The sequence below is a fragment of the Oncorhynchus clarkii genome, chromosome 12 (genome assembly GCF_045791955.1).
Source record: "Oncorhynchus clarkii lewisi isolate Uvic-CL-2024 chromosome 12, UVic_Ocla_1.0, whole genome shotgun sequence".
In the NCBI taxonomy this organism is placed as follows: domain Eukaryota; kingdom Metazoa; phylum Chordata; class Actinopteri; order Salmoniformes; family Salmonidae; genus Oncorhynchus; species Oncorhynchus clarkii.
The window spans coordinates 26772814-26798168 of record NC_092158.1 but is presented as its reverse complement, the minus strand read 5'-3'; the positions used below and the strand labels follow the sequence as shown (position 1 = coordinate 26798168).

General features: G+C 41.3%; 2 protein-coding genes across 8 annotated transcripts in view; both read left to right on the top strand.

The window, feature by feature from the left end:
* Window positions 1-16411, top strand: part of LOC139422934 (apoptosis inducing factor mitochondrion associated 1) — a 21024-nt gene extending 4613 nt beyond the window's left edge. The window contains exons 5-22 of one of the 7 annotated variants that reach the window (XM_071174419.1): window positions 2406-2468; window positions 2603-2653; window positions 2756-2830; window positions 2946-2984; window positions 3093-3158; window positions 3268-3339; window positions 3802-3950; window positions 4121-4251; window positions 4338-4428; window positions 4799-4883; window positions 5000-5076; window positions 7273-7381; window positions 11181-11288; window positions 11464-11693; window positions 11931-12073; window positions 12166-12290; window positions 12905-13098; window positions 13220-15054. In XM_071174419.1, the coding sequence (XP_071030520.1) occupies window positions 2406-2468; window positions 2603-2653; window positions 2756-2830; window positions 2946-2984; window positions 3093-3158; window positions 3268-3339; window positions 3802-3950; window positions 4121-4251; window positions 4338-4428; window positions 4799-4883; window positions 5000-5076; window positions 7273-7381; window positions 11181-11288; window positions 11464-11693; window positions 11931-12073; window positions 12166-12290; window positions 12905-13098; window positions 13220-13291 (1880 nt within the window). In that variant the 3' untranslated portion in view covers window positions 13292-15054. Of the gene's footprint in view, window positions 1-2405; window positions 2469-2602; window positions 2654-2755; window positions 2831-2921; window positions 2985-3092; window positions 3159-3267; window positions 3340-3801; window positions 3951-4120; window positions 4252-4337; window positions 4429-4798; window positions 4884-4999; window positions 5077-7272; window positions 7382-11180; window positions 11289-11463; window positions 11694-11930; window positions 12074-12165; window positions 12291-12904; window positions 13099-13219 lie in introns of all 7 variants that reach the window. The other 6 variants (XM_071174420.1, XM_071174422.1, XM_071174421.1 and 3 more) reach the window with 6 other exon arrangements.
* Window positions 16098-25355, top strand: LOC139422935 (glycine receptor, alpha 4b). The gene is made up of 10 exons (XM_071174426.1): window positions 16098-16156; window positions 17243-17370; window positions 22068-22135; window positions 22229-22452; window positions 22649-22731; window positions 22938-23075; window positions 23165-23379; window positions 23585-23743; window positions 24242-24352; window positions 24627-25355. The coding sequence occupies exons 1-10, from the start codon at window positions 16098-16100 to the stop codon at window positions 24894-24896; spliced, it is 1455 nt and encodes a 484-aa protein (XP_071030527.1). The 3' UTR covers window positions 24897-25355.

Here is a 25355-nt window from a genome sequence, read left to right as displayed (position 1 = left end):
TACAGAGGGTAGTGCGAACGGCCCAGTACAACACTGGGGTCAAGCTTCCTGCCATCTAGGACCTATATACCAGGTGGTGTCAGGAAGGCCCCAAAAATTGTCAGACTCCAGTCACCCAAGTCATAGACTTCTCTCTGCTACCGCACGGCAAGCGGTACCGGAATGCCAGGTGTTGGTCCAAAAGGCCCCTTAACAGCTTCTACCCCCAAGCTATAAGTCTGCAGAACAGCTAATCAAATGGCCACCCCCCCTTTGTTTTTACACTGCTGTTACTCGCTGTTTACCATGTATGCATAGTCACTTTACCCCCACCTACATTTACAAACTATCTCGATTAACCTGTGCCCCTGCACATTTACTCTGTACCGGGCTCCCTGTATATAGCCTTGTTAATGTTATGTAGTTCTACTGTTACTTTTTATTTTATTTATTCAATATTTTCTTAACTATTTCTTGAACTTCACTGTTGGTTAAGGGCTTGTAAAGTAAGCATTTCACCTGTTGTATTTGGCGCATGTGACAAATAACATTTGATTTGAGGATCAATGGCAACTGGATGCACCTGAGCTCAATTTAGAGTCTCATGGCAAAGGGTCTGCATACTTATGTAAATAAGGTATTTCTGTTTTTCATTTTGAATACATGAGCTACATGAGCTAACAACCTGTTATCGCTTTGTCTTTATGGGTATTGTGTGTAGATTGATGAGAACATATTCTAAAATTGAATAAATACAATAAGGCTGTAACGTAACAAAATGTGTAAAATGTCAAGGGGACTGAATACTTTCCGAATGTACTGTATATTTCATATTTAGATGTTTATTGTCAAACTCTGGAAAAGCACCACTAGGGGGCATGGATTCTTATGTTGGATATTGTTTTAATTTACATGGATGGTTCGGTTTTTATTTGTGACTTTTCAGATTTTAAAGTTTGGTGGGCAGAGCAAGATTTCACTGAAAACATGAATACTCTATAAAGCAGTTACCCCTGGCATCACACCAATGTCACTTCTGTTTGCAACACTAATTTGGCTGTTATTAATAGTTTGTAAATTGTGTTCAAAGTAAAGCTAACACATGAAAACCTATAGTTTTGTCTACCAACCTACCATGCTTCTGCTTTCCATTTGTTCAACCTCGTCATTGTCTATCATCTTGCACTTACCAGGCTGCCTTTAGCTTTGCTGAGCTTGATCCTTTAAGTTTGGTAAATTATATGTCCCTTAACTGTTGCAGCAGGGTAGAAGGCCTTTAGCTATACATATATGTGTTGAGTTTGCATGTGATCTCTCACCATGAAGAGACCTCTGTGCAGGGTTCGGTCTCTGAGCCTATAGCGGCTGAGAGCGAGGAGAGCTCTGAGCCTATAGCGGCTGAGAGCGAGGAGAGCTCTGAGCCTATAGCGGCTGAGAGCGAGGTGTCACTTTCAGCTATGGAGGAGAGCTCCCCACCTCCAGAGGAACCCGCTCCCTGTGAAACAACGGAACTATCTACAAGTTCTATAGAATAGATAGCTATTTATATACTTATATTCCTCCGTCACGTCTGGAACTTCCAAACGCATTCACACCCCATTATGTGTATAGCGATGCTTAAGTTCAGAGACTGAGAACTAGTAGTTGCCTGTCCTGAGTGCTGCATGGGGACGGTTTCTGGTCAAACATCTTCTATCTGTGGCATGTGACAATTTCTCTGTTTTAACGCCCTCTTCAAGTGGCTCACCTCCCGTCAGCACATTTCCCTGTTGTCTACTTTGTTCCTATTCTGCAAATGTTTTTGTCTTCTCAAACTTGGATCAACTGTCTGGGTGCAATGTGTACTCATCCAATCTTGTTTTGTGACAACACATGTGTTCTGGAACTACACTCACATGCCCCACCATACCATGTCCTTGAATGTAATGTGTACTATTTCAAACGTATAGCTAGGATGTGGTAATTGGTTGGGACATGTTGGTGGGGGCATCGTCATTGGAGTTTGTTGGTTGACAATACCTAGCCCACAGGTCCATGATTATGAATGGATCTACTGCTGTCTCACATTTTCTGTGTCAATCAAACTTTAATAAGTTTGATTTGAATAGTTTACCATCTTGACTAACACCACAGCCTTTCCAATCTCTGCTTCTTTTCCCGTAATAACTACTAGATGTTATGTGAATGTTCTGTTTTTTATTTTTATTACATATTGTTGTGTGTTATTGCATTATGTTTTGCCTTAATGTTCTGGTTGTGTTAATTGAAGGAGGCAGATCCCACCTTTACAGTTTACTCCTCTATGAAGTCCGTTAAGCTGCCTACGTCATATCAACTGGAGAAGAGCTAAAACCAGTGCAGCACATTTTCAAGCGTTGTGTTTTTGTACCACTCCCCTTAACCTTTACGGTCATGCCTACTAACAGAGATTGCACCTGTTACGGAAGATGCTCCTGTGGAAACTCCGGAAGTAACCCCTATTGTTGAAGGTGAGGGTGATGGCTTAAAGTTGCTAGAAGAATACTCCCCATTTTAGTCAAATCAATGCTTGGCCTGTAAGTATCATAGACCCCCAGAACTTTTTTAAAGAATGTTGGTCAAATACACAAAGTGTCCCCTGAAGTTGCTGCAGTGGAACAAGAGGATCCTCCCACCACACCAGAGGCTGAGATTGGTAAGGCATGGTTGCATGGATGAAGAAAGCAGGCCTTCCACTCCTGTAGGTTTTTGATGTGGAGTTCACCCATAATCATGGACTATGGATTACCCTCAACAGCACCTGAATCGGTGGTAGAACCAGCTCCTGAAGAATCAGTAGGGACGCCTGATGCTGATCCAGTAGTTAAGAGTGGTAAGATCTGACTTCCTGGAATAAATCATTGTTCATTTTTATTTTAGTTGAAATAGAGTTAATAATAATAATTTAGGACCCATGCTAACAGAAGCAGCACTTGTATCTGTCTCAGAAGAAGCAGTGGAGCAGCCAAGTGCACAGGCTCTGATTGGTAAGAGCTTTGGCCAATGAAGATGAAGTCTTTATTTATTTTTTGTGAAGTCACTACTAGCATAATGAATAAGCCGTTACATTTTTAAAATGCCATTGTGCTAAACAGAACCTTCAGTGGAACCGTCCCCCGTAGAGGTTACAGAAGAGCCTCCTGCTCCCATTGTGAAGAGTGGTAAGCACTCAGACCAGTGTATGGGAAAATGATCCCATATTTTTCAATGATCAAAATAGATTTTTCAGATTTTTTTCCCAATTGCCTAACGCTTCGGTTATACTAACAGAACCAACACCAGTAGCAGGAAGCCTTCCTGCAGAAACAGCGGAGCCGCAAACTACGACAGAGACAGAGAGTGGTAAGACCTGAGTCCAACCTCTGCTGGAGTGGGGGGGGGGCAGACAGACAACACAGCACTATGGGTTTTTCTGTAAACACGATATGGTTACTTCCAACACATCTCCTTTTTATTTCTTTATTCATTTTCTGTTTATGGTTACGTTTTCATTTTCTCCTTCCCCGTTAAGGTTACTCGTTGTCTATGTTTGGGTCCTGTTTATGCTAAGTGATAAAGCTCTCACATGGATGGATAACAATTTAACTTTTTTTGTTTTTCCTTAACTCCATTTGAATCTCCTTTCCTTTTTAAGGTTACTTGTGCAATGGTCATTGTACGGCTAAATGATAATCTCCTACACATGGTTCTGGTGTTTTTAGACTTGAGGTTTTCTATTGTACAGCAGGATGGAGCATGCTTGGGGTCTACCTCTGAGTCCACAGTATCAGACCAGGCAGTGATTTTACCTATTTGCTGTCCCAGCTGCGGAACCTGCAACTGTTGCACCTGCTGAGGTCCCTGCACCTACCCCTGTAGAGTTTCCCTCACACGCCCCCTACCTCTTGATTGGCGGAGGCACGGCCTCCTTCGCTGCAGCACGCTCCATCAGGGCCAGGGACCCAGGAGCCAGGGTTAGTGGGCCTCTCTGTTGTTGATCTATGGAGTGACCAAGAACTTAGCAAGCTGTGTTATGATAGCAGGCTCATTATGGTATACGTTTTGCAGAGTAATTGCAGTCCTACCTCATGTTGATTTCTTTAGACCATAACTAATCTATTTTTCTTTTGATATCTGTCCACAGGTGTTGATTATCACTGATGAACCAGACCTTCCATACATGAGGCCTCCTCTCTCCAAGGAGCTGTGGTTCTCTGATGACCCCAGTGTGGTTGACACCCTGCGCTTCAAACAGTGGAATGGCAAGGAGAGGAGGTGTGTGTGTGTGCTCACATGTTAACAGAACACAATCAACATGTGCAATATTCTTGTATTAATGCATGTTTATTTCTGGTTTTCAGCATCTACTTCCAGCCTCCCTCATTCTATGTTAGTCCTCAGGATTTGGAGAAAGTGGAGAATGGAGGAGTGGCTGTGCTCACTGGGAAAAAGGTTGGTGCTTGTTTGTTTTTATAGCATTCTGGTCTTGAGCTATATTCTATATAATTGAAGAATTTGCTTACATTTCATTAGTTATACTATCTTTTCCAAACTTATTCCGATTTAGTAAAAGGATTTATCAAACCTTCTTGGAGATTGCAATGGACAGCACTCCAAGGATAATCTTTAATAATTAAATTATTGGTGAATGATTTATTGGTGAATAAATTATTAAACCGTATCCTTAGAGTGCTGTCCATTTCACTCAATGTATTTTACTAATGCGAATCCAGCACCCAACCTCCATGAAGAATAATCTGTGAGTGATGAGCATGTTGTCCTAATATCACATTTTTATCAAACCTTCCCTAATCTTCTTCAGGTGGTGCACATGGACGTGAGGGGCAACAAAGTGACACTGAGTGACGACACAGAGATCTCCTATGATAAGTGCCTGATTGCCACAGGTAAACCATGGTGAAAATCCAGTTTATTGAGCGCATCCTGTTTAGCTTCTGACTTGGGTGCGATATTCACAACAGGCTAGGACTGAGCAGTAATTAATATGAGCTTTTTTCTTAAGGTGGAATCCCAAGGAATCTGCAAGTGATTGAGCGAGCTGGAGAAGAGGTGACAAAGAGGACTACACTGTTTAGAAAGGTAAACACATTGCCTAAAGAATCAATGTTTTAAAAGGTGTGGGCAGAAGCCACAAGATGATGATTCATTAATTTGGTGTTTGGTACCATTGACATGACAACAAAACATGCTGAAGCTAGGTCCTTTACAATGTTAGGAAAGGGCAATTATTTTAGTCATCTTCAGGGACTTCCAAGTCATAACTTAGACATGTTCCATCTGTAAGGAGAGCCACCAGGGAGAGCCTTTGTGCTTGATTGATGCGATCTTGTGTTAATGCATCACAAGCCTGGGGGCTCTATTTTTCGGACTGGAGTTAAGGTGGCGCTAGTGTCAAACGCACGTTAGTTTTTCCATGACGAAATTGCAAACAGTTGCGCTGGCATTTTCCAGCCTTCACGCCAGGTTTGGCAATTTACCTGTCTTATATTAGCTCAGTTGGGCAGGGTGAAAATATGAGCGGTGTCCTTAAGTGCTAATTTCAGGCAGTACTGATGGGGATATTTAAGACCTACCAAATGCTGTTTTTTTATTGATAACGCAGTTGGTTATGGCATGAATTTTGACCTCAAACGCAGCCTATCTAGCCAAGAAGCACACTGCCCATATGAACATGGAACAAGAGTAGGCTAATGTGCTTTTGGTGCCTCTGTATACTTTGTATTTAGAAATACAAAGTAGTCAAGACTGTCGATAAAGGGTTTGGCTTCTGAGACAGCTTGGAAATAAATCTTCATCATCAAAGCTTTCTTAAAATATCAAGTTTGAGAGGAGTAAAACTGAGCTGACATTACCTTTTTATCTATGCATTGTAGGCAGGCCCACATTATTTTAGTCATGTAGGTCCCGTTTTGGACGTGCGTAAAACCCCCTCCATGATGCAGGCTACATGTCTATGCCTGTCATGAAACGAGAGATGAGAACCTTGGTGAATACCGGTGAACCTCGTATTTAGAAGTTATCTGTAACCTGTAAAAAGGGCTTGTTTCCCGTTTCATACGTTAAAAACCCAAGCCCTCCCTTAGGCCTGCTATAATGAAGGCTGGTTCAACAGCAATGCCTGTATTTTTTACCTGTTGATTTTATGATATCTTTACATTTATTGTTTAAAAAAACAACATATTGCTTTTTCATTTAATTTTATTACAACCAAACTTGTTAGAATAATTGACCTTCCTGGTTTTATGTTGACCATGTCCATAGCGCTCTTGTAATGCAACTTCTGGAGATCTGACCTGTAAGATGGTTCCGATTATGGTCATTAAAAAAACAGGTATATTTGGGAGCAGTATAATGACATTATCCTTTGCTATTTATATTGGATCTTTGTCCAGCTACTGTGAAAAGGATAAGTGTTAAACTCTCTATAGTCTGTCATTTTAATATTATATGCCCACAAGGAGAAATGATGGTGCCTGTAAGTGACAGCCTATTTAAAACAGGTTGTTTTGTTTAGAACTTGTTTAGAATTATTCCTTCTCTATTTAGGCCTTTATCAATAATGAATTTACAGTAGGCCTAGCCCCTATATCAGTGTGAATGTAATTTACAGTAGGCCCGGCCCCTGTATCAGTGTGAATGTAATTTACAGTAGGCCCGGCCCCTGTATCAGTGTGAATGTAATTTACAGTAGGCCCGGCCCCTGTATCAGTAATTTACAGTAGGCCCGGCCCCTGTATCAGTGTGAATGTAATTTACAGTAGGCCCGGCCCCTGTATCAGTGTGAATGCTATTGAAGCCATGCAATTACTTAGAACAATGGACTGTAAATGGGTTCAAGTTAACCTATTTATCAAAGATGGGTCTACATTTAACAAACTATAACGGACTAACATTGGAGTTGATTCCAAGGCAATACAGAACTTGAAGCAACCACGTATCGCCACACCCACAAATAGTTTTATTCATCAAAACCTAGCCCTTTCGCGCCAACGCCAGCAAGTGCACCGATAACTGTGATGGTGAAATTAGTAAAAATATTTCTGACACCCCTGAACCTATAGCGCTACCCTGCACTTCGATTTACCATTGCGTTAGGTTTGTTACAATGGAGCCCTGAGTTATGTCATGTACTTCCTGTTTTGCGTAAAACTATAGTGATGTCGATCATTCAAAATAAAATGGTTTAAGATAAGTGCCAGCAAGTATGTTTTTTTGACAGGGAATACTTGTAGTTACTTGCTATCATTGACAGGGAATACTTGATATCATCCCTAGGTTGAAGATTTCAAAGCTTTGGATAAGGTCTCCAGAGACACCAAATCCATCACCATCATTGGAGGAGGTTTCTTGGGGAGTGAGCTGGCCTGTGCCCTGGGCAGGAGATGTAAGTTAAGTAGGGCTGACCCCATTTTGTCCACTGCTCGATTGTTTGGTTGATAGGCTATTGGTCGACCAAGATTTCATAGTGTACAAGGCACCTGTCACAGTGGACTTATCCATTGGGGAGACCGTGGAGATGGCACAATCCATCAGTCTCATACATGTGAAACTAAAATTGTATATGGTGGTTATATTATGTGAGAATGTTGGTGCAACACAAATAAAATATAATTTTATAACAAATGCGCTTTCTCCTGCGTTGGATAGTGGTCGCTGTCCGCAATTCTGAAACACATTAGTGCGCTGTTGAATTGGCGCCATTTCCTAGACCATGTTTCTATGTGCATAATAACAAAGTTAACCAGCATATTGATGTTGAGGACAATGCAGCAGCAGAGTTGGGAGATGAGAAAACAGCCCTTGTCTTAAGAAAAGTGAGGAGAGAGGAAAACACAATTTAATTAGTTTTATAATCAATTGCCTAACTGTTAAATGTGCCGTGTTTTACAAATCATTTCTATATACAGTATTCCTACCCCTTTTTCCACATTGTTACTTTACAGCCTTGTTCTAAAATTGATTAAATATTTGTTTTCTCATTACAATACCTCATAATGACAAAGCAAAAACAGGTTTTTAGAAATGTTGCAAATGTCAAAAATAAATAAATATTTAAATATCATATTGAGACCCTTTGCTATAAGACTCGAAATTGAGCTCAGGTGCATCCTGTTTCCATTGATCACCCTTGAAATGTTTCTACAACTTGATTGGAGTCCACCAGCAATACATTTAATTGATTGGACATGATTTGGACAGGCACAGACCTGTCCCTCAGTTGACCATGAATGTCAAAACAAAAACGAAGTCATGAGGTCGAAGAAATTGTCCGTAAAGCGCGGAGATGGGATTGTGTCGAGGCACAGATCTGGGGAGGTAACAAAAAATGTCTACAGTGTTGAAGGTCCCCAAGAACACAGTGACCTCCTCCATTCTTAAATGGAAGAAATTTGGAACCACCAAGACTCTTCCTATAGCTGGCCACCCAGCCAAACTGAGCAATCGAGGGAGAAGGGCCTTGGTCAGAGAGGTGATTAAGACGTTCCTCTGTGGAGATTGGAGACCCTTCCAGAAGGACAACCATCTCTGCAGCACTCAACCAGTCATGTCTTTATGGTAGTGGCCAGACTGAAGCCACTCCTCAGTAAAAGGTCTGATGAAACCAAGATTGAACCTTTGGCCTGAATGCAAAGCGTTATGTCTGGAGGAAAGCTGGCACCATCCCTACGGTCAAGCATGGTGCTGTGGGGATGTTTTGCAGGGACTGGGAGACTAGTCAGGATCGAGGGACAGATGAACGGAGTACAGACATCCTTGATGAAAACCTACTCCAGAGCGCTCAGGACCTCAGACTGTGGCAAAGGTTCACCTTCCACGAGGACAATGACCCTAAGCACACAGCCAAGACAACAAAGGAGTGGCTTTGGGACAAGTCTCTGAATGTCCTTGAGTGGCCCAGCTAAGAGCCCGGACTTGAACCCGATCGAACATCTCTGGAGAGACCTGAAAATAGCTGTGCAGCAAGCTCCCCATCCAACCTGATAGCGCTTGAGAGGATCTGCAGAGAAGAATGGGAGAAACTCCCCAAATACAGGTGTGCCAAGCTTTCGGTATTATATGGGGTGGCAGGTAGCCTAGTGGTTAGAGCACTGGGCCAGTAACCGAAAGGTTGCTAGATCGAATCCCTGAGCTGACAAGGTAAAAATCTGTCATTCTGAACAATGCAGTTAACCCACTGTTCCTAGGCCGTCATTGTAAATAATAATTTGTTCTTTAACTGACTTGCCTGGTTAAATAAAGGTTAAAAAAAACATATTAAAAAAACAAGACTCGAGGCTGTAATCATGTCCAAAGGTGCTTCAACAAAGTACTGAGTGGTCTGAATACGTAAGGAAATGTGATATTTCAGTTTTAGTATTTTTTTTAAGTAAATGTGCAAGTGTTTTTAAACCTGTAAACCTGTTTTTGCTTTGTCATTATGAGGTGTGTAGATTGATGAAGAAATAAAACGATTTAATACATTTTAGAATAAGGCTGTAACAAAATGTCAAAAGTAAAGGGGTCTGAATACTTCCTGAATGCCCTGTATCTACAGAAATAAGACGCATCCTGTTTGGGTGCTTGTTTATAATAGCCTACTGATTCCGTGAGCACCAAGCCTCATGCAACAATTTCACAAATGTGGCTGTTTTTTAAATTTTGCTATGCTGTAATAAAGGCTTTATACTTTTTTTCGTTGGACCATGGTATTATTGTTATTTAGTGTTTACGCTGTTCCAAATGGTCAAATTATGTTTATTATGATAACCCTCCTTTTTCCTTGATCTCCTTATTGTTATTATTACTATTATGATGATCAATAAGTAATGTTATTACTAGGTTTACTAGCATTGTATTCCATCATCGAGCTATAGCCTAAGAGCGCGTCTTGTTTAGTCTTAATAGCTTTATTTTATTTTTTCATTTCAGCTTTATTTAACCAGGTAGGCAAGTTGAGAACAAGTTCTCATTTGCAACTGCGACCTGGCCAAGATAAAGCATAGCAGTTCGACACATACAACAACACAGAGTTACACATGGAATGAACAAAACATAGTCAATAATACAGTAGGGAAAAAAGTATATATACAGTGAGTGCAAATAAGGTCAAATAAGGGAGTTAAGGCAAAAATAGGCCATGGCGGCGAAGTAATTACAATATGGCAATTAAACACCTTTCAATACTTTTATATAGGCTACTGAATCAATCATTAATTTGTTCATGTCATCACACAGCATCGGAGTCATTCATGATATGAAATGAAATCAAGCATTTTGTTTAAAAATAAAATAACAAAGCAACCATTGAATAATTAGCATGAACAATAAATAGGCCTAAACCGTTCCATTTCGGAAATTGCGTTAACAGATGAATGTGACTGTTTTTAGTATTTTCTGTTATAAAGGCTTTATAAAATGCAAAACTAAAATTACAACAGACTCTCAAGTACACTTACAATTTTTGTGTTTATGTGGTTCCAAACGGTCAGGAAAAAATATTGTAATCTAACAGCACTTGTTTCGTGCACGTAATATCCACGCAGCTCTTGCTCCATACCTTCTTTTTCTTGATATCCAGTATTTTCCACAACTAGTAAAATGTTTTCCACTCTTCAGACTTCCCCTTTACCTCCTGAGCAACCAGTAAACATTCCCCGTTGCGAGTTTATTTGTCACGTCCTCTGCATCCATTTTGTTGTTACGGTGTTCAGAGTTTGTTTATAACCAATTTATTGATGTGCTAATAATATTCTATTGGTCACGTGCATTCGATAGGGAATGTTTGTCAAAGACAAATGAGAGATTTCAGTAACACGACAGTACAAGGCACACAGTTGATGTTTTGTGGTGGTCGCTGCAGCAGGGAGGACAGAGAGAGAACGGATGCTAGTCACACAGTCCCTCGCCGTCTTTAAAAAAAAAATTTAACACAGCAAGTCTGTGCCAGGCCAGGCACATTCAAATAAATGTTGGTCGAACTCCCTCTTCATTTGTGTGACTTAATTATTTCATCAACAGTTCACTTAAAGTATCAGACAAGCTCAGTGCATATAGTTGATTTGATTAAAACACATAGGATGTGTCTATGGCCCAAATTTTCAAACATGTGTTTTTCCAATTAATTTGACACTATTACTGAACCAACATTCACCACAGTGAAATGCCCCTTTTTTGTAATGTGTCTCTGTCCATCCTTCTCCCAGCTGCTGATTCTGACCTGGAGGTAATCCAGATGTTCCCTGAGAAGGGCAACATGGGAAAGGTGCTGCCGGAGTATCTAAGCAACTGGACAACAGCCAAAGTCAAGAGCGGTAAGAAGGGGAAACCTCTTTAATCTCTATTACTTGTATGTTTCACTAATGGACTGTATATGGCAGTTTCTTCTCCCCTGTGGAAATGACTGAGGCAGCCATTGCCAACCTTGCCTGGTTGATACTTCTTTTAAGTAAGTTATTTATACCGAAATTCATCTTTCACCTTTTACAGAGGGAGTGGCGGTCATCACAGAAGCGTTGGTAAAAGCTGTGAGCTTCAAAGATGGTAAAGTGGAGATCAAACTGAAGGATGGTCGTGTGGTGAAGACGGACCATATTGTTGCAGCTGTTGGGCTGGAGCCCAGCGTAGAGCTGGCCAAGTCAGCAGGTCTAGAGGTAGACTCTGACTTTGGGGGCTTTCGGGTCAACGCAGAACTGCAGGCTAGGTCCAATATATGGGTGGTAAGTGCAAATTCAAGTGGTTGTCTTCGGCTCCTACTTCATTTTCTTCTGAAAGGTCAATTCTCAGTAAAGAAGAGCTCCCCCATTGAAAGATTGAGAACATCTCATAAGATATGCATCCTTTACTCTCATTCTCAAGCACAAGGAAACTATAAATTAAAAAGTGTGGTCATTTATTACCGATGTATCATGACTATGTAGGCCACTGTTGTGATCCTTTGTGTCCTCTGTTTACAGGCAGGTGATGCAGCGTGCTTCTATGACATCAGACTGGGCCGCAGGCGAGTGGAGCACCATGACCATGCAGTCGTGAGTGGCCGGCTGGCCGGAGAGAACATGACGGGAGCCAATAAGCCCTACTGGCATCAGTCCATGTTCTGGTACGAGTCATATCATTCAGTTTCCTTGTCACTAGTCGTCAGTGGCTCCCTCTCCTCTAACCTTGTATCTCATGTCCTATTTTGTCCCACAGGAGTGACCTGGGGCCTGATGTAGGCTATGAGGCCATTGGGATAGTAGACAGTAGCCTTCCAACGGTTGGAGTATTTGCCAAAGCCACTGCTAAGGACACCCCCAAAGCTGCCACAGAGAAGTCAGGTATAACCATCCACATTATACTGATTTACAGTCAACATAATTGTCAGATTCCAGCCACCCAAGTTATAGACTGTTTTCTCTGCTACTACACTGCAAGTGGTACCGATGCACCAAGTCTGGAACCAACAGAACCCTGAAGAGCTTCTACCCCCAAGCCATAAGACAGCTAAATAGTTAGTTAAATAGCTACCCGGACTATCTGCATTGACCCTTTTTGCATTAACTCTTTTGACTCATAACATACGTTGTTGCTACTGTTTATTATCTATCCTGTTGCCTAGTCACTTTACACCTACCTATATGTACATATCTACCTCTTACCTTGCACAATGACTCGGTACTATTACCCTGTGTATATAGCCAAGTTATCGTTGCTCATTGTGTAATCATTCCTCGCGGTATCATTTTTTAATTTTTTCATCTCTGCATTGTTGGGAAGGGCCTGTAAGTAAGCATTTCACTGTTAGTCTACACCTGTTGTTTACAAAGCATGTGCCGACAACTATTTGATTCTACAGAAGGACCTCTGTTTTACAAATCAACTCAACTTTTAAACCCCCCCCCCCAACAATTGTTTTAAAGACATAGACTGAGCGTCTTTCCTATCCCGATAGGAACTGGAATCCGTTCGGAGAGTGAGACTGAGGGGACGGCCAGTAGCCCTGTAGCCTCCTCCACCCCTGAACCCCCTCCAGTACTCGAGCAGAAGGACAACTACGGGAAAGGAGTGATCTTCTATCTGCGAGACAAAGTGGTGGTGGGCATTATCCTGTGGAACGTGTTCAACAGAATGCCCGTTGCAAGGAAGGTGTGAACTGTCACAAATATCAGAGGATACATATTTTCTCTGTTCTTTAACCCGCTCCATGTCACTTAAGTGATGTTGAACGCAGTTAAATATAGACTGCTTTGCATTCTTGTCTTTGCAGATCATCAAAGATGGAGAGGAACATGCCGATCTGAATGAAGTGGCTAAGCTCTTCAACATTCACGACGACTGAGTCTTCTCTCCTCTGGGGAGGCTGAGCCTATGCTGGGAGAGACGTGTGCTGTCACTACTCATAAAGGCTTTGAACTTTCACAGTCATCGCCAGGCTTTGGCAGACCCCACTATGATGGTGCACTTGAAAAGGGAGAATCTCTGGACACAAATCTACTCTGTACATTTTAATGTCGCTGGAATATTGTCATGTTTGTAATTTCTATCACATGCATGTTTTTTTCTTGTTTTCTATTCAAGATAGTGAGTAGAAATATTCCCAATGTCGATCAGTCTAATCATTCTATATAGAATGAATGCCGCCCCCATATCTCCAGATCTATTCTGTTGCGTTTTGTGATCAAGGTGAAATTGTCCATCCCGGGAATACAGGTGACGGTGTGCAAGCCTGACAACATACTGGTACATAGAGGTTGTTTTTCAGTGTGATCAGAGCAGCTCCTATTGTTAAAGGCTGCAATAAACATGTTTTTAAATTGAAATTATCCTACCATTTGCATTTTTATTTCCTAAGATGTTATCACTCCGTTAGGAGAACTGGTTCTGATATGGACTGTAAGCACTAAAGTCCCTTGATACATTTCCAAGAGAACTTGTATTATAACATGGTTTCACATTGTTTAAATGTTGGTAATTAAATCACACAAGCTCAAATATGGAGTCTCTTATGCAGTGGCTTACCATGTTGAGACTGTTTTGTTTAACAAAAGATCCATTCCCAACAGTCACTGCTCACCTGCCTGCACTGCTCCCACAGACTGTTCCTGTCCTGGGAGCTCTCAGGTTAGTGCCATGGCTCTCCTCAGAGTGGATGGGAACAGGCAGTCCTGCTCCAAGGGCGCCTGACCTGTGGGCTACAGCATACAGAACCACTCACTGGGAAAGTAGGTCTGCAGTATAACTTTATACTCTACAGAAGGCTGCCACATTAAAATTAAAGCTGGCCTACTTAACCACTATGGAACTGGAACTGTTTTTACATGCAGAAAACTTGCATGATTTTAAATAAAAAAAAATTCTCTCCCAATCTGCTGACACTGGCTCTTAAACACCTCCCTGTGGGAAGGCGGGAAAGTTTTTACAGATGTGAAGGAACTGTCTTAACACGTGTGAGGTACAGCTAGCATCGCTTTTGCTAAGATAGTCTGCCATAGGCGTAATTATTAAAGTAATGTGTGAAATGTATTGCCGCTTTATGTCTGACTGTTACTACTGAGTTCCTCCAAAGGTGTGATAATTTATCTAGGTGTTGAAAGAGACAAGTAATTAACCTGTGAACAGAAAACGTATCCCTTCGAGGGATAGTTTAATTAACTAGTCGAGAGAACTTCTCATGAGAAAGAAATATACAAAATGTCTTTCCCTTTTGTATTGTACACTTTGAAAGTACTTTCCTTTTGATAACAATGTTGTGCCCTTTATTCTTTAATTTGTCTGCTTAACTGCCTTGAGTGCCCCTCTTCATTCTTGAATATTTCAAAATCCTTTTACCAATTAATGTTTATTTAATACATTCTTGAAATTAATTATTTTAATAATGGAGGTAGACTTGTATCTAGAAATATACTTAATAAAAATATAAATGCAATAATTTCAAAGATTTTACTGAGTTACAGTTCATATAAGGAAATCAGTCAATTGAAATAAATGAATTAGGCCCTAATCTATGGATTTCACATGACTGGGCAGGGATGCAGCCATTGGTGGACCTTGGAGGGCATAGGCCCACCCACTGGGGAGCCAGGCACAGCCAATCAGAAGGAGTGTTTCCCCATAAAAGGGTTTTATTACAGACACAAATACTCCTCAGAAATACCCCCCATGTGGTCTGCGGTTGTGAGGCCGTTTGTACGTATTGCCAAATTCTCTAAAATGACGTTGGAGGGGGCTTATGGTAGAGAAATTAACATTCAATTCTCTAGCAACAGCTCTTGTTGACATTCCTTCAGTCAGCATGCCAATTACACGCTCCCTTAACTTAAGATCTGTGGCATTGTGTTGTGTGGAAAAACTGCACCTCTTAAAGTGGCAATTTATTGTCCCCCAGCACAAGGTGCACCTATGTAATGGCCATGCTGTTTAATCAGCTTCTTGATATGCCACACCTATCAAGGTCGATGGATTATCTTGGCAAAGGAGAAATGCTCACTAACAGGGATGTAAACAAATTTGTGCACAACATTTGAGAGAAATATGCGCATATGGAACATTTCTGGGATTTATTTTTTCAGCTCATGAAACATGGGACCAACACTACATGTTGCGTTTAAATTTTGTTCAGTGAATATATATTTGGGGAATGTATGTCCATGTTCTCTGTTACTGTGTTTTTCTTTTTAGGTGAAAAAAGGTATTTATTTAATAGAAAATGCCTTGACTGTGGATCCAAACTGTTTATGAAAGTCTAAAGCCATCATAAGATTAAGTCTCAAAATATTGGAACTTTAAAGACTCACTGACTAAAAAATTTATAAAAAAGAGGTCTCAAATGCTGCCGTCTCTTTAAATATTCCTGCTGTAATTCCTGGAGCATGCATTTGGCTATGAAAAAGACATAAAGCTTGTGGGTCTTCAACACAAAAAAATCACATGGCAAAACTTCCCCAGACCTTGAATTATAGACCAGCATCATCTTGGATGTTACACCTGCAGAGAGCCGGAGGCTCAGAGGGCTCAATATGGATTTGTCTGGGTAGAGGAGCAACACCATGTTTCTCAGCCTAGATTCACAGACTCTTCACTGAGTTATATGCCTCTAAACATTTCTTCATCCATTTGTATTTTATACATAGAGCTGTTAGCAGAGAATGATTTCACTAGTCCTGTGGATGGTATGGGTTTCCTCGGTCTGCTTTCTACAATGCAGGTAAGATACATAATTGTCTTGCCTTTTGGCTTAGTAAGTACTTATTGTTTTATTATAGCCTGTGGTTGTTTGAGTAAAACTGAAAGGAGACTAAGAAAAATGAAAATTTTGTTTCAATGTGCATTTGTGCAAACTGAAGAAATAGAGATCTGCTACTTTTGAAGTGAGAAGTTGTTCCATGGGAAATGTACAATGTTTTCCCAAATATATGAAAATCACAGAGAAATAAAATCATTTTTTTCACCTTGAAAGGTTCATATGTTCTACAATATATTATTTTTTTAAATGTGCCTAAAAATAATACATGTATAATAGATATTAAATTGATTTTGATGTGCTAATCATGTTTTACATTGCATTTTGTAAAATAATTACCAATAACTGTAGGATATTTATTTGGACTGTATACTAAAAGGTATATGACGTAGTTATTCCTCCAAATTTTGCAGACTTTTACCCTGTATTAAATATTTATTCATAAACAACTCTACATTTAGCTTAACAAATTTATACGATTCTGCTGTTAGTCTAATGCATTGGGACTAGACCGTAGAAGTCCTACACTTAAAGTAGGATCATCTATGAAAGAAAACCGCTGATAGAGGGAGAAAGGTGATTTGGAATGTTGGGAAAGACACAGTGGAGAGATGATTTTGTCCAGGGATTAGATATACGCAGTCTACATAAAGGAGAAAGCTACATGACCTGTGTGTGTACTAAAATCAATATAAATGATCACACCAACTCAAATACCATCTCTTAATTGTAATACATTAATATTCCAATTTTATTACAAAAAATAGTCACTACTTTACTGCTTGTGGCTGATTACAAAGAAATAGTAATTACAAAAAGCATATATCGTCCCTACCATTCTTATTCCCACCTTATATTTTCAAAGAAATATGTTTTTGCAGCATCTCACTTGTTGAGCAGAGTATGTAACTCTTCACCTTTTATGAATCAAATTATTTCTATCACATCCATTTATTATGACTGTCTGAAACTGTAGTTGCCCATCAGTTCCAGATAATACTACTCCTGACATTCCTCTCACAGTTTGCTCCTCTTCCTCCCCTCTGGCAGGCCTGGGTCCTGTAAGGAGATGAAGCTACCTAGCAGGGTAGGGAAGGCCCCTTCCCCATCTGACTTTCTGGATAAACTCATGGGAAGGACATCTGGGTATGACGCCCGCATTAGACCCAACTTCAAAGGTATAATGCAGTACATTGTAGATTATAAAACAATACATATACAGTTATACACATTATGATACAGTACAGTAAAGCCTAAACAGGTGGCTGTAGTACAGTAGCTTTAAATAATATATTTAAGATACAATTGGATATAAATCTGAAAGATTTCCACTTTCATATTATAATGATTTATTTTGATACTTAAAGCCGGAATTACTCAGAGCATTTGTTTTTGGTTAGAAAAGTGTCATTTTGCGTGTATGTTAACACACAGACCTTGGGCTCTATTAAATCCGCATCGCAGAAGTTCAGCCTTAAAGTGTGATTGAAATGTAAAGGCAATATTCCCGCTTTAGCGGAGACTGCATTCACAGTATATGCTGCATGTCAGCTCAATCGGAAATTACCTTAAAATGTTATCTCGGGATCAGAATGAATAGAGCCCCTAGTTCAGTCTGTTTCTCCACAGCCAGCGAAGCCAGCAGATTCCCTCTGACATAGTTCCTCTTTATTTCTCAAGGGTCAAATCTCATCATATATATTTTATACTTGCTGCACATCACTGAAATATGCCAGTGAATGCAATGCAAAGTAACTCCATGCTGATTGTCTATAAATACACAAATTTAATTAAAGTAGAATCAATAAATTATACCCTCTTAGGAAATTAGATTATTAAATATTTATGATGTCAGTAGTTGAGAGATGCAATGTACTAATGGGAGCATATTGGAAACGACAACCATTTTATCCTGGATGTTTGTGATTACTCAATCTAATACAAGACAGCTTGCCACATTATAAACTGTGTAAACACATCCACCGCTGTGCAGTCAATCATCTCTAAAATGAAAGGCCACCACCTTCTCCCTACATCCCTACTCAAAACCTGCTCATCAATCCTGCTTATGTTTCTCATCACCCTGATCAACAAGTCCCTGCTGACTGGAGAGGTACAGTACCACCAATCTTCAAAACAGCTGCAGTCACCCCGTTACTGAAGAAACCCAACCTTGACCAGCACATCCTATCCAACTACAGGCCCATCTTCAACCTCCCCTTCCTATCAAAAGTACTGGAGAAAGTGGTTGCAAACCAACTTCAATCTCATCTGTCCTCTAATCAGTTGTAAAAGTTTTTCCAATCTGACTTCTGGCCCTTGCACAGCACCGGAACAGCTCTGATTAAAGTTACTAATGACCTGCTGATGGCTGCTGATTCTGGATCTCCTAGCATCCTCCTCCTCTTACATCTCAGTGCTGCTTTTGACTCTGTACACCACATCATCCTCCTGTGGCATCTCAGAGAACACACTGCTGTCTCTGGAACAGCTCTGAACTGGTTCTCCTCTGACCTCTTCCAATAGGTTATACCATCACTCTCCCAGACAGATGCATAGAAATTCATCCACGCCTTCTTCTCTCAGAATGACTACGGCAATGCGCTGTTTGGGGGCTTCCTAGCCAAATCACTACAGGGGATCCAACTAATCCAGAACAGTGCTGCCCAGGGTCCTGACCAGGACCAAGAAGTCAGACCATATCACCCCGATCCTGGTCCAACTCCACTGACTACCGGTCAACTACAGGATTGACTTCAAAATGGTCATGCTTGTATTTAAAGCCCAGCGACCTCATCTCAATCAGCGAGCCACCTTGCACTCTCTGCTCCAGCCACTCCCTACTGCTTCAAGTCCTCAAGACACGTCTCCGAACTATGGGGGACCGACCCTTCTGGTCCCTTGCCCCTCGCCTATTGAATGCTCTCCCTGGCCATCTGAGAGTTGCACCATCACTCTGAACTTTTAAAACGGGCCTTAAAACCTGAATTAAAGACTGAATTTTTGATAGTCCTAGTCCCAATGTAAAATGTATTTAGCACCCAGCACACTATTCCTGTTTTATCTGCCTTGATTCTAAATGCATGTTGTTTTTATTGTATATATACAGTATACAGTATCAAAAATAACTCTAATGAAAAGCTTTATACAAATGTATTATTATTATACTGAACAAAAATATAAACGCAACAATTTCAAAAATGTTATAGTTACAATTCATATAAGGAATTCAGTCAATTGAAATTAATTAATTATTTAGCCCCTAATCGATGGATTTCACATGAATGGGCAGGGGCACAGCCATAGGTGGGCCTGGGAGGGCATAGGCCCATTCACTTGGGAGCCAGGCCCACCCACTGGGGAGCCAGGCCCAGCCAATCAGAATGAGTTTTTCCCCCACAAAAGGGCTTTATTAACAACAGAAATACTCCTCAGTTTCATCAGCTGTCCGAGTGGCTGGTCTCAGACGATCCTGCAGGTGAACAAGCTGGATGTAGAGGTCCTGGGCTGGCGTGGTTACACGTGGTCTGCAGTTGTGAGGCCAGTTGAACGTACTGCCAAATTCTCTAAAATGACATTGGGGATGAGGTAGGTAGATTGGGTGGGCTATTTACAGATGTGCTATGTACAGCTGCAGCGATCGGTCAGCTGCTCAGATAGCTGATGTTTAAAGTTAGTGAGGGAAATATAAGTCTCCAGCTACAGCGAGTTTTGCAATTCGTTCCAGTCATTGGCAGCAGAGAACTGGAAGGAAAGGCGGCCAAATGAGGTGTTGCTTTACCTAGCATAGACTTATAGATGACCTGGAGCCAGTGGGTCTGGCGACGAATATGTAGCGAGGGCCAGCTGACTAGAGCATACAGGTCGCAGTGGTGGGTGGTATAAGGGGCTTTGGTGACAAAACGGATGGCACTGTGATAACTGGATGCAGTGCCATCCATCTTTCTGAGAAGTCGAGGATCGGTAGGATAGTCAGTTTTACGAGGGTGGCGTCAGTGAAGGAGGCTTTGTTGCAAAATAGGAAGCCGATTCTAGATTTAATTTAGGATTGGAGATGTTTAATACGAGTCTGGAAGGAGAGTTTACAGTCTAGCCAGACACCTAGTTATTTGTAGTTGTCCACATATTCTAAGTCAGAACCGTTGAAAAGCATGCATTTGGTTTTATTAGCGTTTAAGAGCAGTTGGAGGCCACTGAAGGAGAATTGTATGGCATTGAAGCTTGTTTGGAGGTTAGTTAACACAGTGTCCAAAGAAGGGCTAGATGTATACAGAATGGTGTCGTCTACGTAGAGGTGGATCAGGGAATCACCCGCAAGAGCAACATTGTTGATATATACAGAGAAAATAGTCGGCCCAAGAATTGAACCCTGTGGTACCCCCATAGAGACTGCCAGAGGTACGGACAACAGGCCCTCCGATTTGACACACTTAACGCTGTCTGAGAAGTAGTTGGTGAACCAAGCGAGGCAGTCATTTGAGAAACCAAGGCTGTTGAGTCTGCCGATAAGAATACGGCGATTGACAGAGTCGAAAGCCCCGGCCAGGTCGATGAAGACAGCTGCACAGTACTGTCTTATCGATCGCGGTTATGATTTATTTTAGTACCTTGAGCGTGGCTGAGGTGCACCCGTGACCAGCTCGAAAATCGGATTGCACAGCGGAGATGGTACGGTGCGATTCGAAATGGTCAGTGATCTGTTTATTAATTTTGCTTTCGAAGACTTGGATGGATATAGGATGGATATAGGTCTATAGCAGTTTTGGTCTAGAGTGTCACCTCCTTTGAAGAGGGGGATGACCGCGGCAGCTTTCCAATCTTTAGGGATCTCGGACGATACGAAAGAGAGGTTGAACAGATTGGTAATGGGGGTTGCAACAATGGCGGAGGATAATTTTAGAAAGAGAGGGTCCAGATTGTCTAGCCCAGCTGATTTGTACGGGTCCAGGTTTTGCAGCTCTTTCAGAACATCTGCTATCTGGATTTGGCTGAAGGAGAAGCTAGGGAGGCTTGGGCAAGTAACTGCGGGGGGGGGGTGAGCTGTTGGCTGGGGTTGTGGTAGCCAGGAGGAAAGCATGGCCAGACATAGGGAATTGCTTATTGAAATTCTCGATTATCGTGGATTTATTGTTGTTGACAGTGTTACCTGGCCTCAGTGCAGTGGGCATCTGGGAGGAGGTGCTCTTATTCTCCATGGACTTTTTGGAGTTAGAGCTACAGGATGCAAATTTCTGTTTGAAAAAGCTAGCCTTTGCTTTCCTGACTGACTGCGTGTATTGGTTCCTGACTTCCCTAAAAAGTTGCATATCGCGGGGACTAATCGATGCTAGTGCAGTCTGCCACAGGTGGCCTTTTATTATCCCCAGGTTCTTGATATGCCACACCTATCATGTGGATGGGTTATCTTGGCAAATGAGAAATGCTCACTAACAGGGATGTAAACAAATTTGTGCACAAAATTTGAGAAAAATTAGCTTTTTGTGCTTATGGAAAATGTCTGGGATATTTTATTTCACCTCATGAAACATGGGACCAACACTTTACATGTTGCGTTTATATTTTTGTTCAGTATATACAGTAAAATAGTTCTTATTCCATTGTGGGCTGGAATACAATATTATCCCGTCATTAAATAGACCTGACAATGTTTTCAGATCCGTTTTTATTTGCCACAGATGCTCTGCCACAGATATTTTCCTTGAAATATGAATAAATATGTATGAATGATGAATGAACATGTACTGTATGAGTAATGCATTTTACAGTACAGGTTAAGCAATGAAAAAATTGTCTGTTTCAGAAAATAGTATAGTGAAACACATTAAATTATAATGCAGTATAGATGAGTAGCTGTGTCTCATGGACTATTTTTCAGGTCCTCCTGTGAATGTCACCATCAACCTGTTCATCAACAGCTTTGGGTCCATCACAGAAACCACTATGGTGAGGGCTTTTTCTTCTCATCCACCTTTCCTCCAAACAGCGGCTGTTCGCTCACTTTAATAGACTGTCTCTTTTCTACTATAACTACCATAGGACTATCGGCTTAATGTGTTTCTACGGCAACAATGGAATGACCCACGACTGGCCTATAAGGAGTACCCTGATGACTCTCTGGACCTGGATCCTTCCATGTTGGACTCCATCTGGAAACCTGACCTTTTCTTTGCCAATGAAAAAGGGGCAAACTTTCACGAAGTCACCACAGACAACAAACTGCTGCGGATATTCCAAAATGGGAATGTCCTCTACAGTATCAGGTGACCGGTGTCTCTAAAACAGTAGTGTCTCCTCATAATGATATATAAGAGTACAATTGTGTTATTTATAACATGTGATCAGTAACAATAATTATCAACGCTCAATTTGAGGCCACAAGTAATATTAGTGTACAAAGCTCCCCATACCTGTCTTCTATTCACCCTCTCACTATGTGCTTCTGGTTCTGTGAGTCAGGTTAACTCTGATCCTGTCCTGCCCTATGGATCTGATGAACTTCCCTATGGACATTCAGACATGCTCTATGCAGCTGGAAAGCTGTGAGTTTTCTATTACCTCTTTTTTTAATCCATTCTTTGCACTCGGCTAGTTTCACTTCCTGGTGCCTCTTTTCCCCCATTCTCTACACTTGACTAGACAGGCTTTTGATGTTGACAACTTTATAAATAAACTTGCCTCTCCCTCTGTAGCAGGCTAGATCATGAATAAAAGAAACCCGTGTTCTCCCTTCTCCTCTGTGCTCTAGTTGGCTACACCATGAATGACCTGTGTTTCCAGTGGCTGGACATTGGCCCTGTGCAGGTGGCTGATGACCTGATGCTTCCTCAGTTTGTGTTGAAGGAGGAGAAAGACTTGGGCTACTGCACCAAACACTACAACACAGGTAGATTCTGGGCTCTCAATGGAATGTTATTGCCACAGTTTGCTTAATGACAATGTCTTCATCTGTAACCATCTGGCATCTGCTGGCAGGTAAATTCGCCTGCATCGAGGTAAAGTTCCACCTGGAGAGACAGATGGGTTACTACCTGATCCAGATGTACATCCCCAGCCTGCTAACTGTCATCCTCTCCTGGGTATCCTTCTGGATCAACATGGATGCGGCCCCAGCTAGAGTGGGCCTTGGTATCACCACAGTGCTCACCATGACAACACAAAGCTCTGGGTCCAGGGCATCCTTGCCTAAGGTAAGAGAGGAAATGTTTGATATTTTATTTTGCTCAGGTGTTCTAGCTGGACAAGCTACATACATTCAATCAAAATTGATTTCAAAAGATGATTTAATTCAGAAAATGCCAGTTATCAGTTTTCTACTTAATACCTAACCATCACAGGTTATTTCAGTTGTTTACCTGCATGTTGAAGTTCTAACACGTATTAATCTGTTTGTAGGTGTCTTATGTGAAGGCCATTGATATCTGGATGGCTGTGTGTCTTCTTTTTGTGTTTGCTGCACTGCTCGAGTATGCAGCAGTGAACTTTGTCTCACGACAGCACAAAGAGTTCTTCAGACTGAGGAAAAAGATCAAAGAACAACAGCGGCAGAGAACTGTGAGTACGAGACCCTGTGCAGCCCACTCCCTCAGGCTGCTGTCACCTGCTATTCCCTCTATGCCCTGTTATGCAGCAGCAACACAGTTCAGCTGGCTGTTGTATCATGCTGGGAGATCCACAGATCTGTTCTAAATTCAAGTCATTTTCTTCCTTCTTCTAGCCATTATTGCTCTACTCAACAGCTTGGCTTTCCGTTTCACTTTGGACCTCAACATAAACAAGTAACCCAAAAGTTAGCCTTCCACTGTATTATGAAAATTCCCAATACTTTTCCCTGACACCTCCATCTAGATCAGTTCCAGGGACCAGGTAGTCTACTGTTTTACCTAAGTCTCATCTTATTTTGAAACCTTTACACATTCAGTTGGTATTTCTCAGACTCTGTTAACATACTTGAATGTCATCAGTAATGTGTCACTGCTTGTTGTTTGTTTAGATTGAATCACAGTATTCCCGTATGCCTGCTAAACCTCCATGTTGCTCTGGCTCTATCAGCAGGGAAGTGGAACTGGTGAGAGCAGCAAAGTGAAAGGTAACAACGTGCCAGGCAACAACACCTGCCAGGGGACCTTGTCTGGCCCTCAGCAGTGCAGTGTCTGTGCCAGGGTAAAAACTCCTACTTTTCTCACATTGACTGGAGTCTAGTTTAATGGGGATAGTCCACTGTTTGTTCACTTAGAAAAACAAAATGGTAGATCTCACAGTGATACAGTTGTCATCGCTATCTGTTTAATCTCTCTCATGTGAAATGTATTCATCACAAAATCCTTTTTTACTTTGCCACACTTGAATAATTATAATACGGCAATAAATGTGGAGAAAATGTTTCAGGTTGAGGGTGACAGACATATTTGACCCTTTTCCTTGTGTTCTTTCCTAGGAGCAGGAACTGGCAGAGCAGAGTCAGGCCTATTTTCTCCATAGTTATGGAGCAGCAGAAGATGCACCACCAGAGATGGACGCCCCAATCTTTCAGGCCTTACCTCCTGGGTTTCCACTGTATGACATCCGCAGGCGGTTTGTAGATCGGGCAAAAAGGATTGACACTATATCCAGGGCTGTGTTCCCTCTGACTTTCCTTTGCTTCAATGTTTTCTATTGGCTCACGTACAAAGTGCTACGGAATGAAGCCATCCGAGCTACTCTGTGACAAACCAACATCTGTGGACTGAATTATAGCACTAGAATCTAGTCTTCCACAGAACACTTTGAGACGGTGTTAGAGATCCATCAGCTGTGCCAATGGATAAATAACTGACTGCATGTCCAGTTCCATTCATTTTTTTATGAAAGTAAGCAAACTTGATGTCTCTTCGAAGTGTCATCCTTCAAAGTTTTTTTTACAATTCCAATGGAACACACTAATGGCATATAAGCCTTCTTGCACTATGGATACTTTCAATGTCACCCCCATGGAGGGCACAAGTCCAGATATTGAAGCAGGACTGCATGGAAAAATATATATTTTTTAGTATTTCAGAATTGTATTTATTTTGTACTCTTGTGGATTGCCACATTACCGTATTGGCAAATCATAAACCCCTACAAATATATTGATTTCAACATATGGTACACTTTATGTAATTGTACATTATTGGTACAGAAGTGA